The sequence below is a fragment of the Capricornis sumatraensis genome, chromosome 6 (assembly GCF_032405125.1).
Source record: "Capricornis sumatraensis isolate serow.1 chromosome 6, serow.2, whole genome shotgun sequence".
NCBI lineage: Eukaryota > Metazoa > Chordata > Mammalia > Artiodactyla > Bovidae > Capricornis > Capricornis sumatraensis.
The window spans coordinates 87086993-87108583 of NC_091074.1; the positions used below are offsets into that span (position 1 = coordinate 87086993).

General features: G+C 37.9%; 1 protein-coding gene across 5 annotated transcripts in view; it reads left to right on the forward strand.

Moving 5' to 3' along the window:
- Positions 1–21591, forward strand: part of NTRK2 (neurotrophic receptor tyrosine kinase 2) — a 389675-nt gene that overhangs the window by 51194 nt on the left and 316890 nt on the right. For all 5 annotated transcript variants that reach the window (XM_068973783.1, XM_068973784.1, XM_068973786.1 and 2 more), the window contains exons 6-8: positions 14941–15077; positions 15591–15723; positions 18138–18443. In XM_068973783.1, coding sequence (XP_068829884.1) covers positions 14941–15077; positions 15591–15723; positions 18138–18443 — 576 coding nt within the window. The remainder of the gene's footprint in view (positions 1–14940; positions 15078–15590; positions 15724–18137; positions 18444–21591) is intronic.

The following is a 21591-nucleotide window of genomic DNA, read 5'->3' on the forward strand; positions in this document are numbered from 1 at the left end:
GCAGGCACACTCTCAACCACTGGACCACCAGGTAAGTCCCCAAACTCGCTCCATTTAATAAGCAAAAACACATCCTCCATGGTGCCTGATGTATCCCTTGAACATAACAGTCACTTGATTAATGTTTGCTGAATTGTTCAATTAATAAATGCATGAACCACATTATATTAATGATCAGATTGGACTAGATATTTTATGTAATGTTCCAGATATGTCAGTGAAGTAGAGATGAGTTAAATATTTATATTTTTCCAGCCAAATTATTCCATATTTTAGCACTTTGCAGTTCCCGTTGAAATGTTTGTCATTTTTGCATTTTAAAAGAATATCCTTTCTTCTTTCTCCTCTGCCCTTAGTGATTGAGTGAGCTCAGTAGGCAAGGCTGGGAAGTTGAACTGCACAGTTCCCGTTCCCATTCACAGCACAGTTGAAATGTCTCACAATATTTTTCTAACAGCCCCTCCTGCCGTGAATTACTGTAAATTTATTCATGCTGTGAAACATGTTGTGGTCTGTTTCTCCACCAAGTCCCTTTTAACCTTACGAAAACTATTAATTACAAGGCAACAAAACATATTCATGTAAAATTTCCACATTAATCAGAAAAAAGGGGGGTACTATGAGCAGTAGTTCTGAAGACAGAAACTGAATCACACAAGTGCTAGTGAAGAATGGTTCTTTTTCCAGACTGTGCTGATTTATTACTCCACATAGAAGTGTTCCTGCTACCTCTTTTAGTGTTTTCAATGGCAGTATTTATAACACTATATATTCTAAATTCTTGTACTTAGTTCCTGTGCATTTGGTTGATCTTTAGTGATTAGTTTTGCAGTCCAGACCTTTTGGTCTTTTCCCATGGCTGGATGTAATTACTACAAAATAGAGTACTTTATACTTTAATTTTTTTGTACTGTAATTATGATTTAAATCTCTGGAAATGAGTGTCTTTAGGAGGTGTTAATAGTGGATGAAATGCTTGGTTTTGAGCAGGCAACAAATGTATTTAAAAGGCAGTGTTCTTTTGGGTCAAATCCCTCAATCTATTTTACTGGTAACTAGTTACCATAGAACATGCTGGCTCCACAGTGAATTGTTGTTCACTCGCTCAGTCATGTCTGACACTTTGTGACCACGTGGACTGCAGTATACCAGGCTTCCCTGTCCATCACCAACTCCTGGAGCTTGTTTAAACTCATGTCCATCGAGTCAGTGATACCATCCAACCATGTCATCCTCTGTCGTCCCCTTCTCCTTCTGTCTTCAATCTTTCCCAGCATCAGGGTCTTTTCTAATGAGTCAGCTCTTTGCATCAGGTGACCAAAGTATTGGAGCTCCAGCTTCAGCATCAGTCCTTCCAATGAATATTCAGGACTGGTTTCCTTTAGGATTGACTGGTTTGATCTCCTTGCAGTCCAAGGGACTCTCAAGAGTCTTCTTCAACATTACAGTTCAAGAGCATCAGTTCTTTGGTGCTCAGCCTTCTTTATGGTTCATCTTTCACATCCATACATAACTACTGGAAAAACCATAGCTTTGACTATATAGACCTTTGTCAGCAATGTAATATCTCTGCTTTTTAATATGCTGTCTAGGTTGGTCATAACTTTTCTTCCAAGGAGCAGGCATCTTGTAATTTCAAGGCCGCAGTCATCGTCTGCAGTGATTTTGGAGCCCAAGAAAGTAAAGTCTGTCACTGTTTTCATTTTTTCCCACCTATTTGCCATGAAGTGATGGACCGGATGCCATGATCTTCGTTTTTTGCATGTTGAGTTTTCAGCCAGCTTTTTCACTCTCCTCTTTCACCTTTAACAATAGGCTTTTTAGTTCCTCTTCACTTTATGCCATAAAGATGGTGTCATTTGCATATCTGAGGCTATTGATATTTCTCCTGGCAATCTTGATTCCAGCTTGTGCTTCATCTAGCCTGGTATTTCACATGATCTACTCTGCATATATGTTAAATAACCATAGTGAATAAAAGCTGATAATTCCAGTTCAGGGTTGAATGTCTGTGCAGTTATTATACAAGATACCCTTAATAGTCCCATGGATTGAAATTAGGTTTGCCTTTGATATTTTCATGATTTATAATGGCAATTTCAATTTTCCACTTTACCAGCCTTTGGACTTTTAGTGTAGAGCCTCCTTATGGTACACCAACAAAATATTATCTATGTTGTGAAAGGTTGGGTCACAGGTGTCCAGGAAGAGAGGCCTGTTTCCTTGAGGTAAACTGATGTTAATGATTTATTTTTTGTTTACTTTTGTTTCCACTATGATTTATAGTATGCATATTTTTTTAGCATATATGTATATACTCCTTTTTTTTGTTTTAAACCAGGAAAACAGACTGATAGTAATTCAGCTTTGTTAGCATTCACAGAAGATGAAATGCTATATTAATACACCATGTATAATTTAGATTGGTAAACAACTTTATTTCCCTAGCATCTTAGCTAGATTGATTTTTTTTTCTGAAAAACATTTACAAAGTCTAGTTTACTGCTTTGCTTCCTTTTATTAGAGACTGGTTTTTAGCCACTAAAATACAGCAAGCCACACAGTGGACCGTTGCTTTTCTTTATCTTCTTAGAAGGCAAAGAAAGCTGTTTTTTCTAAGCTGTCAGCAGCTGTTCAGATTTTTGTTTTTAGAAGTTTTGTGGTTGCTGTCACTGTCATGACAGCTCACACAAGCCTAGAAGCACAGCTTCCCATTTGAGCTTGGAAAGTCACTTTGCTAATTTTCTGTCATTTTGCAACCAGGTGTAAAGCAGCCACTTCTAAATAGGTCAGGCTCATTTTGGCTTCATTCCTGGCAGTGAAATATATATGTTTAGGGGACACAAAAATAGGAAGATATGCCAAGAAGATAGAAAGTGAGTGGAGAGAAGACAGAAAGCAGGGAAAAATCATAATTTACTTGAATATTTGTATACCCATGGAGTGATGATCTAATAAGAAATGAACAGAGCTCAGGCTCACTAAAATGAGGTGGAAAAGAACATAATCCAGACCTGCAGATGGATATTGAAATTAAAACCCAAACTTGACCCATCTCATTTATTGCAAAGTTGAGTTGATATTTCAAAAAGTTTAGAAGTTAGTTTTCCTCGATTATTAGGAATTGAGAATGCATGTACTTTGAATTAGTGATCTAGTCAATATTATCAATTTTCAATAAGTGTGCACCAGTATATGAAGCAGTGTCGATGGCTGTTGACCTGGATGTGGCTGGAAAGGGCATACCAGCCAGCAGACCTCAGCAGCAAATCATCAGCTATCCAGTGAAAAGGCTGACTTTCTTTAGATCTGTACTTCCCAAGCTGCTTTAACGTGCATGTGAATCACCAGCAGTTCCTGTTAAAAAAAAAAAAAAAAAAATTGCTTCTTGGGACTTCCCTGGTGGTCCAGGGGTGAGGATTCCATGCTTCTGTTGCAGGGGGCATGAGTCTAATCCCTGGTCAGGAAACTTAAATCCTGCCTGCCATGCAATGCAGCTCCCCCCCAAAAAAACTGCTTCTTTTTCCAGCAGGTGTGAGTTGGGGCCTGAGAGTCTACATTCTAACAAACACCTTGTTCCATACTCCATACTTTGAGTAGCAAGGGTTTAGACATGGGTCTTGGATTTTTGCTTGTACAACTATTTATTCTTAAACCTGACAGGAGCTTGAGTCATCATCTAGCCTATCAAACTTTTTCCACCCTACCTTCTGTGCAACTCCTAAGACCTTGAGATGCTCTGTGTATGAAAAAAAAAATCCACGATTAAAGAAATAAAAAACTATAGAAAATTCTGTAAATCTGATGTTCACTATGCACATTAGTATATTAAAAGCTAAGAAATCCTACTCTAAAAGAACCATTTAACTTCCATTGATCTTATAGTTCCCATGATTGTTTGAGTACATTTCATTTCTTTGTGATATCATACTATGGCTTTCTTATTTTTATTTGAAGAAATTTGACAAAATGTAAGATATGCACATGTCTAAATTCAGATGTACCAATTAAAACTAAATATTCATATTAATGTTGGTAATAACAGTAATCTTGCTTGCTTGCTTAGTCGCTCAGTCCTGTCTGATTCTGTGACTCTTTGGACTATAGCCCAGGCTCCTCTGTTCATGGGATTTTTCTGGAAAATACTGGAGTGGATTGCCATTTTCTCCTCCCGGGGATCTTCCCGACCCAGGGATCAAATCCACATCTATGTTTTCCACATTACAGACAGGTTCCTTATCCACTGAGCATTTGGGGAAGCCCAATAACAGTAAATCAGTTCAGTTCAGCCGCTCAGTTGCGTCCGACTCTTTGCCACCCCATGGACTGCAGCACGCCAGGCCTCCTTGTCCATCATCAACTCCTGGAGTTTACCCAAACTCATGTCCATTGAGTCAGTGATACCATCCAACCATCTCATCCTCTGTCGTCCCCTTCTCTTCCTGCCTTCAATCTTTCCCAGAATCAGGGCCTTTTCAAATGAATCAATTCTTTGCATCAGGTGGCCAAAGTATTGGAGTTTCAGCTTCAACATCAGGCTTTTCCAATGAATATTCAGGACTGATTTCCTTTACGATGGACTGGTTGGATTTCTTTGCAGTCCAAGGGACTCTCATGAGTCTTCTTCAACACCACAGTTCAAAAGCATCAATTCTTTGGTGCTCAGCTTTCTTTATAGTCCAACTCTCACATCCATACATGACTACTGAAAAACCATACCTTTGGCTAGATGGACCTTTGTTGGCAAAGTAATGTCTCTACTTTTTAGTAAGATGTCTAGGTTAGATAACTTTCCTTCCAAGGAGCAAGTGTCTTGTAATTTCGTGGCTGCAATCACCATCTGCAGTGATTTTGGAGCCCCAAAAGGTAGTCTCTCATTGTTTCCATTATTTCCACATCTATTTGCTTTGAAGTGATGGGACCAGATACCATGATCTGAGTTTTCTGAATGCTGAGTTTTAAGCCACCTCTTTCACTCTTTCTTTCACTTTCATCAAGAGACTCTTTAGTTCTTCACTTTCTTCACCATGGGTCATGGTGGAAAGTTCTGATAGAATGTGGTCCACTGGAGAAGGGAATGGCAAGCCACTCAAGGGTGGTGTCATCTGCATATCTGAGTTTATTGATATTTCTCCTGGCAATCTTAATTCCAGCTTGTGCTTCACCCTGTCCAGCATTTCTCATGATGTACTCTGCATATAAGTTAAATAAGCAGGGTGACAGTATACAGCCTTGATGTATTATTTTCCTTATTTGGAACCATTCTTTTGTTCCATGTCCAGTTCTAACTGTTGCTTCTTGACCTGCATACAGATTTCTCAGGAGGCAGGTCAGGTGGTCTGGTATTCCCATCTCTTTCAGAATTTTCCAGTTAGCTGTGATCCACACAGTCAAAGGCTTTGGCATAGTCAATAAAGCAGAAGCAGATGTTTTTCTGGAACTCTCTTGCTTTTTCAATGATCCAACAGATGTTGGCAATTTGATCTCTTGTTCCTCTGCCTTTTCTAAATCCAGCTTGAACATCTGGAAGTTCATGGTTCACGTACTGTTGAAGCCTGGCTTGGAGAATTTTGAGTAATATTTTGCCAGTGTGCGAGAAGAGTGCAATTGTGTGGTAGTTTGAGCATTCTTTGGCATTACCTTTCTTTGGGATTGGAATGAAAATTGACCTTTTCCAGTCCTGTGACCACTGCTGTTTTCCAAATTTGCTGGCATATTGAGTGCAGCACTTTGATAGCATCATCTTTCCGGATTTGAAATAGGTCAACTGGAATCCCATCACCTCCACTAGCTTTGTTCGTAGTGATGCTTCCTAAGGCCCACTTGACTTCACATTTCAGGATGTCTGGCTCTAGGTGAGTGATCACACCATCCTGATTATCTGGGTAGTGAAGATCTTTTTTGTATAGTTTTTCTGTGTATTCTTGCCACCTCTCCAGTAATAACAGTCATAGCTAATACTTTTTAAGGGCTTTATATGTACTAGACATTATCTGGAATATTTTCCATAGTATCTTATTAGCCATCCTAAAAGTTCTAGAAAGTAGATGTCATCAGTATCCCTATTTCTAGATGAAGAAATAAAAGCTTACCAAGTATTACAAATAAACAGGTAATGAGTGAGTTTGATTCTAACTGACATCTGTCTGTCCAGGGTCTTAACCAATACATTGATGAGTTGCCTCCTTTACTGGGCTCTTCCTGGCCTCAGAGGTGTCTGTATGTCCAGGCAGCTAGTCATCTCTTATCTCTAGTGAGGTTTCTCAGAGTGTAAAGGAAGACAGCCTGAAACTTAAATCAAGATCCCATTACTGAAGTGCTGGAAGCTCTTGGAGGCATTGCTGAGCTTTGCTCTGTACTTGTGCTGATTTCAAATCTTATTAAGCCAGGAAGTAGTGCCTGGCAAATGGTTTATCCTGCCTTGGCTATTCATGCTTCCCAATTCATTTTTATTGTGCTAATTAAACCTCAAGTGATATTTCAAGTACAGATTGTTTTTTCCATTATTGAGTCTTTGGCCAGCATATTAATGCTGTAGAATTAACGTGAGTCAGATGCTTACTCATTTGTGGAAGACTTTACATTTAAAAGATCTAGACTTGGCCAATTTTTCACAGATTCCTTTGGAAACTGCTATGACAGGGTGATACAATTTCTCTGTAAATAAAGGAGATTCACTCTTCCCTCACAAATAAATGCATAAGTATTTTTTAAATGAACCAAATTTCCAGATTATGGATATGTATTGGTATTTATAGTCTGTGCTAAAATGGATATATGCAGTCTGGGAAGATAGTGTGTTATATGATGAACACCTTCATCTTTGAGTTCAAATCCCAGGTACTTAGGCAACTTTGGAAGAGGTATTTGACTTTTCCAAAACTCACATTCTTTATTAATTGAATGAGAACAAATACTTCAAGTTTGGTTGTAAGAATTAAATTAACAAAAATATTCAGTACTAGATAAGACTTCCTAGTACAGTTAATGCAGAATAAACATTACTGCTAGTACTGTAATTAAGCAAACATTTTTAGAACTGTTAATCATATAAATTTAGGCTTGAAGGGAAAAAAAAAAAGCATGGTAGATTTTACAGGGGAAATTAAGATTATGGCATAGCATTCTCTGCTGAGAATCTCTATTTTAACCTCTTTTGTGCTTGAAATTTCCACAGTTAGATACATTTGTAAAAGGTAGGAGATTTATACCACTGGTTTATGTTTGAGGTGCCAGGAAAGGTGTCTGTTGATGAAGCCAGCTAGTGCGGAGCTCAGACCTTAAGAACAAGCACCATGGCAAGCCCTGGCTCTGTGGTTTTTCCAAACTCAGCAGATTAATCTATAAATACAAGAAAATGGGAGAGAAGTCAACAAACATTTGTGGTTTTGCAGTTGCAAACTGGGAAGTAGATGGGTAAGTAAGTGACTGACTGAAGGCTGAAAATACTGGTCACCAAGTTAGCAATGGGGAAAGCCAAGAGGAGAGCTTGATTTGTATTGCAGAACTTCTACCAGGCTCAGGAAGTGAGAGTTCAGTGTAACACTAAATATAGGAGAGTGGTTGAAAGATTTTTGTCCCGTACATCCCAGGTGTATATGAACTAGAAGTTTGTTTTCTAAAAAGGATAAAACAAAGATCATGAGGAACTCCAAGTAGAGTTGAGGCTGTGAGAGTCATAGAATGATGGGTTTACATACAGCTGTTTGCTTTACACCACTTTGCTTTTCTGAAAGAAATCTGAAGAGGATTTTTGCTTGTACAAAACAAGGCGAAGAGCAAAAATGGCATTCAGCATTTGTTTTGCATGGAGCTGTTAAGAGGCAGCGGGCGCCCTGAGCCGTGTGAGTGGCACCACCAAGCTCCTTCCTGGGAACTACACTCCGCATCTCCTCAAGCCACCATAGCTTTGAGCTGTGTCTGTGAGAATCTATGCTTTATCTTGATTTTCTCTGTGCATTTGTTAGCAGGTGTGCTAAGGTTACTGCTTCTTTGCTTTATGTCATTTCGGCTTTCAAAAGGTTTCATAGAAAGGTTCTGTTTTTAAATAGCCAGTGCTTAGTCGCTCAGTCATGTCCAATTCTTTGTGAACCCAGGTTCCTCTGTCCATGCAGATTCTCCAGGCAAGTATACTGGAGTATGTTACCATCTCCTCCTCCAGGGGATCTTCCTAACCCAGGGATCGAACATACGTCTCCTGCATTTTGGGCAGATTATTTACTGTCTGAGCCACCAGGGAAGCCCAAGAATACTGGAGTTTTGGATAGCCTATCCCTTCTCCAGGGGATCTTCCCATCCCAGGAATCAAACTGATATCTCCTTCATTGCAGGTGGATTCTTTATCAGTAGAACTACCAGGGAAGCCAGAGAAACCTGTATTTCTAGTTTTCTTCCTCTTCTGAACAGGACACTGGAAGAGCATTATCTGAATAATCTGACCAATACCATCCGGAGAAGAATTTAAGGATACTGACACTAGGAGGTATCCATTAAAGAGGCTGATAATAGTGAAACTCTACAATGATACTGGCAGTTAATAAGTAATGATTCTAGTGCCCCATTCTTAAAGATTAAAGAACAGCCAAAGATCACAAGCTGTTTGAGAAAAGCTTATATTGAAGACAAATACAAAACATCCAAAGAAAGAAAAAGCTGCAAGAAACAAAGCTGATTTAGACCGAAGAAAAATTCATAAGAAATTATCATTAATGTCTCATAGATATTAGGGATTAGAAGAGATCTTGCTTCTATGAAATAAACACAAGAGTGTTAATAATAGCAGACCATTCAGGAACAACAACAACAAGCCTTGGAAACTAAAAGTATGACAGAAATGAAAATATCAAAAGAAAGCTTGTAAGGTAAATCTGAGGAAATTTCCCCATAAATAGAGCAGATAAAAAAAGATAGGATACAGGAAAGAAAGGTTTAAAACAGATGGGTTACCCGGTAAGTCTAACCACAAAATGCAGATCTAAGTGATGAGAAGGCATTACGTCATAGTTGAATTGACATCATTTTTTTCCTTTCTTAGTGGTTCTTATCACAGTACTACATCCTACAGTTAATGCGGTCTTAAATTTGATAAAATATAACTATTACAGTGTTTCAGCTATCAGTAAGGTTTATATATTTATAGTAAACTTCATGTTTGCATTCAGACAACAAAACTTCATAGCATATGGTAAGATATGAACATAGAGTGGTGTGAATGTAGTATGGGCATGTAGGAGAGCTATCTTTCTGTGTGAACCTAGTTCTCATCTTCCATGGTGAGAGGCCAGTAGATTATGTTAAAACAGAAAAACTAAGAAGCAGCAGTATAAGCACAATATTTAGTGATACAGAGATCAATAAAAGAGATGAAATGAGTGCTTCTGGGAAACAGGAAATAGTGCCACATGGGTACTGTTTTTCACACAGTAGTTTGAATATTTTCTTTTTTCCCGCTGTGTTTGTAGTTGTTATATTTTTCCTCAGTTTTATTAAGATATGATTGACAGACAGCACTGTATAAGTTTAAGGTGTACAGCACAATTTGATTTAAGTACATCATGAAATGATTTTAACAGTAAGTTTAGAGCATCTCATATAGATACAAAATTAAAGAAATGGAAACAATTTTTCCTTATGTTGTAAATTATATCTCTCGTATCTCTCCTAGTTACTTGTAACTGCAAGTCTGTACCGTTTGACTACTTTATTCAATCTCCCCTCCTTCCACCTACCCCCAGCACCTGGTAACCACAAATCTGATCTCTTTTTCTATAAGTTTGCTTTTTTGGTGTGTTTTTCAGGTATAAATAGCCTACAATACTCTATTAAGTTTCAGATACACAGCATAGTGTTTCAATATTCTATACATTTCAAATGATCACCATGCTCAGCCTTAGTTACGTTACCATACAAAGATATTACATAATTATTGACTATATTGCCTACACTGTCCTTTTTGTACATTTCAAACCTGTCAGTATTTTGCAACTGGAAATTTATGCCTCTTAATTTCCCTCACCTATTTCTTTCCTCTCCTACCCCACTCTCCACTGGCCACTATCTGATTTTTTCCTATATCTGTTTTTTTTTCATGTTTGTTTAATTTGCTTTGTTTTTTAGATTCCACCTATAAGTGAAATTATACAGTATTTGTGTTTCTCTGTCTGATTTATTTCACTTAGCAAAACACTAAGTCCATCCATGTTGTCACAAATGGCAAGATTTCATTCTTTTATATGGCTAGTATTCCATTGTGTTTATATAGCACATCTTCATCTTCAACCGCTGATGAACGCTTAGGTTGGCTATTGTAAAAACAATGCTGAAATGGACATAAGAGTGCAGATATGTTTTCTGATTAGTGTTTTTGTTTTCTTTGGATTGATTACCTAGAAGTTAAATTGCTGGATTATATGATAGTTCTATTTTTAAAAAATTTCAAGGAGTCTCCACACTGTTTTCTATGATGGCTGCACCAATTTAAATTTCTACCAACAGTGCATGAGAATTCCCTTGTCTCCATTCTTTGCCAACATTTATCATGCTAGTTCTGAATAACGTGAGGTGTTATCTCATTGCGGTTTTCATTTACACCCTGTTGATTAGTGATGTTGAGCCACTTTTCATGTGCCCGTTGGACATCTGTAGTTCTTTGGAAAAATGTCTATTTAGATCCTCTGCCCATTTTTTAAACGGTTCTTTTTTATGTTGAGTTACATGTGTTCTTTGTATACTTTAGATACTAATCCCTTATCAGATATATAGTTTGCAAATATTTATCTGTTCAAAGGGAAACTTTTCATTTTGTTGATAGTTTACTTTGCTTTACAAAATCTTTTTTACTTTGTTGTAGTTAAATTTGAGCTTTTCTGGTGGCTCAGCGATAAAGAATCCACCTTCCAATGCAGAAGACATGCGTTTGATCCCTGGGTCGAGAATATCCCCTGGAGAAGGAACTGGCAACCCACTCCAGTATTCTTGCCTGGGAAATCTCATAGAGTGAGGATCCTGGCAGGCTACAGCCCATGGGGTTGCTAAGAATCAGGCATGACTTACCAACTAAATAGCAACAACAACAAAGTTACATTTATTTTCTTTTTCCCCCTTTATTAAAAAATTTTTTTCTAAGACCAGTATCAAAGAGTACATACCGCCTGTATTTTCTACTGGAGGTTTATGGTTTTAGGTCCTACATTTAAATCTTTAATTCATTTTGAATTTCTTTTTGTTCATGGTATAAGTAAGTAGTCTAGCTTTGATTCTTTTGACTGTAGCTGTTCAGTTTTCCTCATACCATTTTTTGAAGAGGCTGTCTTTACTGCATTATATATTCTTGCTTCCTTTGTAAAATAGTAACTGTTGATATAAGTATAGATTCATTTCCAGGTTCTCACTTCAGTTTCATTAATCAATGTGTCTGTTTTTGTGCCAGTATCATACTCTTTGTGGAGAAGGCAATGGCACCCCACTCCGGTACTCTTGCCTGGAAAATCCCATGGATGGAGGAGCCTGGTAGGCTGCAGTCCGTGGGGTCGCTAAGAGTCGGACACGACTGAGCGACTTCACTTTCACTTTTCACTTTCATGCATTGGAGAAGGAAATGGCAACCCACTCCAGTGTTCTTGCCTAGAGAATCCCGGGAATGGGGGAGCCTGATGGGCTGTCGTCTATGGGGTCGCACAGAGTCGGACACGACTGAAGCGACTTAGCAGCAGCAGCAGCAGCAGCATACTCTTTGGGCTTCCCTGGTGGCTCAGATGGTAAAGAGTCTGCCTGCCATACAGGAGACCCAGGTTTGATCCCTGAGTTGGGAAGATCCCCTGGAGAAGGGAATGGCAACCACTCTAATATACTTGCCTGGAGAATTCCATGAACAGAGAAGCCTGGTGGGCTCTAGAGTCCATGGGGTCACAAAGAGACATGAATGAGTGATAAACACAGACATCATACTCTTGATTATTGTAACTTTATCATAGAGTTTGAAATCAATGAGCATGATACTTCCAGCTTTATTCTTTTTTCTTTGCTCTTATAGCTAAATAGTTTTAGCTATTTGGGGTCTTTTGTGTTTCCATACAAGTTTTGTGAAAATGTTGTTTGTATTTTGATACGAATTACCTTGGGTAGTATGGTCATTTTAACAATATTAATTCTTCAAATTCATGAGCACCATATATCTTTCTACCTGTTTGTGTTGTTTTTAATTTCTTTCATCAGTGTCTTAAAGTTTTCCAAGTACAAGTATTTTACCTTCTTAGATTTATTTTTAGGTATTTTGTTCTTTTTGACGCAATTGTAAATGGAATTTTTCTCAGTTTCTTCTTCAGATAGTTTATTGTTAATGTCTGGAAATGCAATAGATTTCTGTATGTTAATTTTGTATCCTGCAACTTTACTAAATTAATCGATGAGCTCTAGTATTATTTTGGTGGTGTCTTTAGGATTTTCTATGTATAATATCATGTTGTCTTCAGTGACAGTTTTACTTTTCCTTTTAAATTTAGATATCTTTCGTTTATTTGTTTTTGTCTGATTCCTGTGGCTAGGACTTCCAATTCTATGTTGAATAAAAGTGGCAAAAGTGGGCATCACCGTCTTATTCCTGATCTGAGAGATGGTTTGGATATTTTTTATAACACATTTTGTAGAATTATAGACTTTTCAAACTATGTGGCTATGTATTTTTTTAAAAGAAATGCATATCTGGAAAAAGTCACCTACAGCATACCAGTGGCTTCAAGATTTTTTAAAAAATAAACCCATTCCTTGTATTAATATCTTGCCATGACAAGCCTCTTACATTGGGAAGCTTAATTGTCATAAAAGTGGTCACCAAATTCTAGAGCTGGAAAAATCCTAGCTAGATCTTCTGATTGAACAGTGTATACAATATAGAATAAATCACATTGAGAGAGGAAAAATGATTCACCCGATGGCACATAGTATGGGCCAGGTTTAGGGTCTAGGGCTTCTGACTCCTGACCCAGTGTTCATTCCAGTCAACTGCAGGGCCTCTTGATCACTTGTATATGTTTCATTGCTCGATATAAGTTCAGGATATTAGGGGACTGTTTGGAACCTTGTGAAAAATACAACATTGCTCTCTGTTAAAGGCTGACAAAAAGGAAGGGTTCTGAAGATGTCACACCAGCCCACTGAAAGCCAGATCTTGTTGGGAAGTCCTCTACCAATTGTGGGAATACCATGAGATGTACTACGTAAATCTTGCTGTAGTCTGGTTTCAGGAATAAATAATAATAGTGTTGTCAGTAAGAACTGTGTCTTAAGAGAAGGATTTATGCATAATAGTGTGAAGGTGACAGGTCAGAAACCCCTGGGTGGGCAGGTTAATTGAAATTTCACGGCTATTGAAGATGAATTGCCTTTTCTGACCTGTGGGTTCCTCCTGAGTTTAATGATGTGTCATAGTTCCATGGGACAGAGCTGTGGGGGTGAATGCAGTCCTAAGATGAGTTTCTGATACCAAGCGAGGGGCTTGCTTGACTGGCAAGACCTGACGTATTCTGAGACCCACCTTCATGTTGAAAAGACTATGAATAAGAGCAGTATAAACACCCAAATGGTATAATAGTTTAATGAAGTGATAGTGTTAGTAAGAAAAGCTGACTTTTGAAATATAAAAGTACAAAAATGAAGCTGTCTTGAAATATTAAAAAATGTTTATAAGCATCAGAATTTCATCTGGTAACAAATACTTTCTCAGGGTTTTTCCAAAAAAGAGTTTTTCACTGGCATAATGATCTATACAATTTTTTTCATCATGTCATAAATAGGGTGACCAAGTATACCTGTAATATTTAACTATGATTTATATAGCTTTGAAACATTCTAATGCTGTATGGTTCAAATATATTAATTATCTTTGAAAAATGCTTGAAACCAACTTCCATAATTGGGCTGTTTAAAAATCTCGGTCTGCTTTTTTAAAAAAATATTAATTTATTTATTTTAATTGGAGGTTAATTACTTTACAATATTGTATTGGTTTTGCCATACATCAACATGAATCTGCCACGGGTGTACACGTGTTCCCCATCCTGAACCCCCTCCCTCCTCCCTCCCTGTACCATCCCTCTGGGTCGTCTCAGTGCACCAGCCCCAAGCATCCAGTATCATGCATCGAACCTGGACTGGCAATTTGTTTCATATAGGATATTATACATGTTTCAATGCCATTCTCCCAAATCATCCCACCCTTGCCCTCTCCCACAGGGTCCAAAAGACTGTTCTATACATCTGTGTCTCTTTTGCTGTCTCACATAAAGGGTTGTTGCTATCATCTTTCTAAATTCCATGTATATGTGTTAATATACTGTATTGGTGTTTTTCTTTCTGGCTTACTTCATTCTGTAGAATAGACTCCAGTTTCATCTCAGTCTGCTTTTTAAACTTATATTTCAAGATCATAGTTTATCTCTTTAAAAATCTAGTTCTGGTAGTGGGTTAGATTTGTGAGTTATTTAATGAAAAAAATGGGTTTATGCAAAAATTGTAGATGCCTCCCACCCTTTTGTCCTTGACTGTAAAAAAAATGCGAGAGAGAAAACTGAGGGAAAAATAAGCTGTTCTACAAATACAATGACTATGTGCAAACAACTGGATTGATAACTGTAAAACAGAACAAGAACCAGAAGATGTAGTTCTACAAACTAGTGGGCTTTTTTTAAAATAAAAGATTATTCTGCAATGATATTTTTGAGACACATGCAAAATTTGTTTTCATATCTCTTTGCACATCTTTTGGCTCTCATCAAATCTGTAAAGCTTATCAATTTGGCATTTTTTCAGATCAACATAAGTCAGTCTCAGAAAGCAAATAATGATTGATTTTTAAAGCAGAGAGAGTTTTCAGCTTGTTGCTGTTATTTTGATAATGCACGTAACTATTTGTATATGTCTTCCTTTACTTTCCTTGCTCCATAGGTTTGCCATCAGCAAATCTGGCTGCACCTAACCTCACCGTGGAGGAGGGAAAGTCTATCACATTATCTTGTACTGTTGCAGGTGACCCAGTTCCAAATTTGTACTGGGATGTCGGTAATCTGGTTTCCAAGCATATGGTAAGTCTTGTGTTTGTATGTTTGTAGAGATGAGAATATCTCAGAACTTGAGATTGTATTAACCTAGTGATAATCATTTAATATTTTATAGGGCCACATAGAGAGATTTACAATGAGTTTTGTTGTGTATTTACTTTCTGTCTATCCTTACTAAACAAAGACTAAGGCAGATTATATTTTAGTTATGTATGCTTCGTAGATTGGAAAGTCTGTAGGTCTCTAGTAAGCCTTTTGTTTCATCATGAGCAAGGTGAGTGACTCTCATTGTGGTTTTCTCCCTTTGAGGAAGGTAGGTAGGAATTCAAGGATTAAATCAGCTCCACACATTTATAATTAAAATCTGGGGATAACAGATTAACTTCTGAGTTGCCCCTTTATTGAGCTTGATTAGACTGGAATTTTTTTTTCTAATGTTAAGATGATTTTCCCTAGTTAGGGGAAGAAATGCCAAATCTTCTCACTGTTGGGTTCAGTTCTAATCAAGATTATTTTTGTCTGTTAATTCACTTGTAGAATGAAACAAGCCACACACAGGGCTCCTTGAGGATAACTAACATTTCATCTGATGACAGTGGAAAGCAAATCTCTTGTGTGGCAGAAAATCTTGTAGGAGAAGATCAAGATTCTGTCAACCTCACTGTACATTGTACGTAATCAGATCAACGTGTGTTTAATAGAAAAGATCGTGGACACACCCGCATTTGTGGTTGGGGACCTCTGCTGCTTTGTGCATTAAAAAAGTATCTGCAGTGTTCTGTGTGTCCTTAATTAAGAAATGTTACCAGCTCCTTCCATTCCTTCTATTTCTGCTAATCTCTCTTGTTCATGTGTTGTCTTTAAGCTTCTTTCTCGATCTTAAACTTGTCCTATTGTGCCTTATCCTGTCTTTTCTTGATAGAACATATCAAGAGCTGGTTATCTTCCTTTTGTTAATAACTTGTGGTTTAAATTTCGATAAACTAGTTTCTAAAGTTTGTTCTCTATAAAAGCAATATGAACCTTTAAAGTTGTGATACCTAAAGTATTGGGCTGGCTGTTCATACTCAATATATTGATGCTACAAAAAATAAACCTCATTAGTTTGACATCAAGCTTCTGTGGGAGGTGGAAGGAATAGTACTAAAATGGCTGAAAATTATTATTACCTGCAAAAAACTTTTATTATTATAATTGCTTTAAGTTTCTGTCTTCTGAAGATAAAGGATATTAATGTTTCTTTAGCATATGTACATTGTTTTCCAGTATTGTAAACAATGCAACGTATATCTTAACATTCCAGATTGTTTCATTCAATGTGAATGATGTACGTATTCAGTAAAAAAAATACATAATCTTCACATCATTGCAAATTCTGAGCTGCTGTGGTATAAATTAATGAGGTTTTACTCTGAATTAGGATTTGGCTGAGAAAAACACGAGTGTGCACAAGTATGAATGTGCATTATACACATGTGAACACAAGGTGTTGATACACTGATTAGCATTCACTCATAACGCACATTCCTTATGTGACTGTTAGAGTGAATGATTGAAATCGCCAACCTATTGCCAGTGTCAATACTGCCCCGATGCCCAGAAGGTCCTGGACTCACAGTTTCTCATGATTTTGCCCAATCTTGAAGTCAGTGTCATCCCCAAACATGTACAACCAAGTCTCCAACTTTATGTCTTTAAATCAACACCTCACAAAAAGCACGTTAGAGTGTGGTGGCAGGAAGAAGTGGGGCCTGGGCATATGGGGACCTGGGCTGGTGGGAGGAAGGTAAGTATTGTCCTTCCCCCATTGTGATCCCTGTGTTTGTCACACAGACCTACAAATAAGGGCACTCCAATTCAAATGTTTTCCAGTGTAGGTTAATATCTATGTAGACTCCCTGGTCTGGAGAGCTGGTCTAGTCTATCAAGGTTTAGGTAATGAGAAATAAGTGTCAGGGAATATTAACATCTGAGAGATCCTTAGCAGTGACCCACTCAGATATATCAGTTGCCAGGCTATGATTGACCCACTTTATGTGATGAACATGTACAACCAGGAAGTGATGCATGAAGGGAAGGGCATTAAGAGTTCTGGATTCCTGGTCCAGATTTTCCTCACTCAGTAACCTTGGCCAAGTCACTTAACCTCATAGCACTTGGGTTTTTTCATCTGAAAAAAATGATACTATTAGGTCTCAAAGGTCTTTTCCAGTCCTCAATTTTATACTTATCAAAGGCAGACCACATGAAAATGGACAACATGTATGCCACTTAAGAGGGATTTTAAGTGTCTTCATTCAGGATAAGTACTCTCTTTAAAGATGCTACCTGATAATGTTTGTTTCCCTTAAGAATAAAGTGCTTTATATTTAATTTTAAAATAATCTCTAGTTTGTTTTTCAGGTTTAGATAGGACCTCAGACATTTAAAGGATCAGAACTTTGATGTATCTGAAATTCTAGCAAAAATGGACTGTACTATAATGAAAAGTGATGCTATTAAAGAGCATTTACTATTTGACAGTGAAAAATATATCAATTTATCAGACTTTATAATAATCAGTCAACATCAGGAGTAACATTCTTTGCATTGACCAGTTTTATTTGTTTTGGAAAATTTATGTGAGAGCCAAGCTTCAAGCAAACTTTCCAAAGTCATTTTTGTCATTGTATTATTTAGCGAAGCCCTGTAAGAATAGTGGTCCTCAATGTTTTGGTGATTAATCTCCATAATATCAAGGCATATGTGTTAGAAACCAAAGTCAACTTCAGATGAGCCCTTTCCACTGTCAGAAATCACTGGGATCTGTTTGGAGTTGATTTTCACACTGAACAGGTGTAAAGATGCCTATGATGCATGGATCTTAGGCAGAGCAGGGAAAGGATTCTTTCTGAAGCTCTCTGTAAAAGTTAAATCAAACTTGATGATAATACAAAATATTGATGGATTCCAGAGTTGCAGGTCATATGTTTTCTTAAACCAGAAAATGGTTGTGTAAGACCCCCCTATCTATGACACAGAGATTTGGAGATGGGGAGAATTCTGAGCTTTCTGATGCTATTAACTCTCTCTTTTTCAATTTAGTTGCTCCAACTATCACATTTCTCGAATCTCCAACCTCAGACCACCACTGGTGCATTCCATTCACTGTGAAAGGCAATCCCAAGCCAGCGCTTCAGTGGTTCTATAACGGGGCAATTTTGAATGAGTCCAAATACATCTGTACTAAAATCCATGTTACCAATCATACGGAGTACCACGGCTGCCTCCAGCTGGACAACCCCACTCACATGAACAATGGGGACTACAAGTTAGTAGCCAAGAATGAATATGGGAAGGATGAGAAACAGATTTCTGCTCACTTCATGGGCTGGCCTGGAATCGATGATGGTGAGTACCTAATGTTTTTGCATCTGGAGAGGGCTAGTGTGTATCACTCAACTATTGACAACCTCATGAGTACAATAAACCACTCCCAAACCCAGTGGCTTGAAACAAACATTTTATCTTGCTCATGGGCCTGTAGATCAGCTAGGGGAATTTTGTTGCATGTGTGTTTTTTCTGGGGTGCAGGGTGCAGAAACAGCAGCTACACAGGAGATCTACTTCTTAGGATAAGTACAAAGTGCAAGAGGGCAGCAAAAGAAAAAAAAAAAAAAGCAAGGCTTTATAAGGCCTTCTTTGGGGATTGGCACACAGTTTCTTCAACTTGTATGCCGTTGGCCAAAGCAAGTCATAGGGCCAAGGCCAGTCAAGGAGCAGGGCCTCATACTCCTCCCATGGAGGTGATAGGGATGAATAATTTGGACAATATTCTGACAACACACACATTATTTTTCTCTCAAGTGTTATATGAGATTTTGTACCCACAGTGACAAAATACAAGCAAATCTGTGAGCAGGTGAACTGAATTTGGTCAGCTCATGTGCTGTTTGAGATATATTTTCTGACCTTTAACCAGTTGGGATTCAGAATCCTGCTCCCTCATCTGTGGCTGAGAAACCAGTATTGTGGAATGTTTCGCTTACCTGGGCTGACTGAGTTAAGGCATCCGTTGATGGAATCCTGAATTATTTTTCTAAGAGTGGTGCTAGTTCCCATCTGACCAATGGTTTGAATGGGGAAAAGGATGGCTGGTATTGGGAGTCCAGTCCATGGTCAGCAGAAGAATTTCAGTGGGAGCCCCAGTAACAGCAGGGACAATATCATGTGTTTACTTGCTCCAGACACTCTTGTTCAGTGAAAGTATTCTTATTTGCTTGATTGTATTGCCCAAATACCTGATACCACTGGGGAGGCTGAGCCATGTGTTTGGCTATTGGGACCTGATCATGATTAGAATTCCTCACCATAATAGCTCTGAATTAATCAAAGCCACACAAAGTCAGCCTTGCAGAGAGAAGGGAAAATAGAAACTTGGAGGCCGGTGGGCCAGGGGCTGATTGGGCAGCAGGTACTAGTATGGCTCCCAGGACAGCCCCATGGACAAAGGGTGATGGCTGCCAAGCCACCTTCACCAAATGAGAATGCAGTAATTCTTGTTACACAATCCATATTCCTGTTATCCTGGTATTTATTCAGCAGCTTTTTAAATGCACCAGCTTCCTTAGCATGCTCAAAATGTGATTTGAATTATATAAGTTTGATTTACAAACAGCCTTTCAGGAGCACATAAAACAAGCTATGTTTGGATGCCTTACCCAGACACCCTGGCAGTTGTTGTCTGTTTCATTAAATCTCCCTCTTAATTGAGAGTTTAGTTGCTTGGCTACATTCGCTGTAGTAAATCGCTAGATTACTGTGTTCATTTTCTTCCTGCACATTTGTGGGGATAACAGCTTTATAGTTAAATCCAGAATCTTTGCTTCTGGGACAATGGCTTTTTGTATGTTTTTAAATGAATGTTTTATTTGTGAATAATTTTAAATCTACAGAAAAGTTACAGAGATGGTACTGAGAGTTCACAGCTACCCCTCACCTGATTTCCCTGTTGCTAACATCTTGCATTGCTTACTTTTGTCGAAACTAAGAAACTGACATCACGTTAGTACATTATTCTCATCTAAACTTAAGGATTTATGTTAATTTCACCAACAACTGGCTTCTGAAACTGTTGGAGGTGAACTTGATTCCAGGTTGAAGGTCTGGCATTTAAAAGTTTTAGAAGTGGTTTGTATGCTTTGATATGAGCACTGTTCTGTCAGTGTAAAGCCAGAAGCTTCTATTTTAGATAGGATTTTTATGTGTTTTTTTTTTGAACATTTCTGTACAGTACCAATATTTGGTACAGTTTAACTCATCTTATCCATGTGGCCTCATTTTTATCGATAGCTTTTGTTAGTTTTAACTTAGCTAGTGATTGGAAAGAGTGGTTCTTTGGTCTAAGAATAGCTCAAAGTCTCTCAAGTATTCCCTTAAAAGGAAATAATCATTTATTTATCTACAACAAAAATTAAGCCATATTTTAAAAAATATGTTCTTTCCCTTTCTTTTCATTTATTCTTTTTTATCAGATCTTTAAAATAAATATGGCTTTAGAAAAGACTGATTTTTATTTCACTTTAAGTATTTACTCAAGGACCCACTATCAGGGAGTAATAAATGAAAGTAGAAATGAAAGAGACTTGGCCCAGGGTGATAGTGGATATATAAATGGCCTGTATGGGCCATAAACCAGTGAGACCAGTTAAGAGACTGACCTCACTTGGCTTGTATGGTAGAATCTTTGTGGATATTTATGCGATTTGTAGCCCTGGCCTACAGAGAATGGCTTTTCTTAGAAATGCTTTCTTTCCCTCTTAACTCCCCTGAAAACTAAAGAAAAATTTACAAAGGGAAATATTATATATATGTATATATAATACTATATATATTTAGACCCTGCTGGTCTAAATGTACATTCTACTTTAAGGTCATGTTTGAGTTTATGGTCCTTCAGTATTTCTGTTGTCATCATACAGTAGTTGATCAAGAAGTTCAGCTCTCACAAATCTCCATGATATAAAGTTACAGCTACTTTTCCCTCTAGTTGTTTTGATGAGATCCTTTTGTTCACACTGCGAGTTTCTGGACTTCCCAGGAACCAGGCAGTCTGGGGTTTCTGTGAAGTCAGTTGCATCACTGTATGAATCCAGAAGAATTAAAACAGCAGCTCTTCCATCTTTAGTTGCATGTGTTCCTCACTCAGCTCAGAGCTCAGATTTCCATGAAATGGTCACCTTGTTTAAGAATTCACTCTTTGTTTGGAGATAGAGAAGGAAGCATGTTGACAGAAATTAAAACAGGAATAAAACCAGACAAATTAAAAACACCTAATAATATAAAAATGGGTGAGCATGGAAGAGGATGACTGAACTTAGTGACAGTCCCAACTGCCTTTCACACCACATGGAGTGCAAATATGGGACGTTGTGGCAGAAGCTCTGTTTTCCACTTGGAGCAGAGAGACCCCAAGCCAGCATCAGCCAGGCCAAGAGGGTGCCATCTACAGGTGTGAGGATGTGAGACTGGAAGTAAAGATGCCCATGTGTCTCTCCAG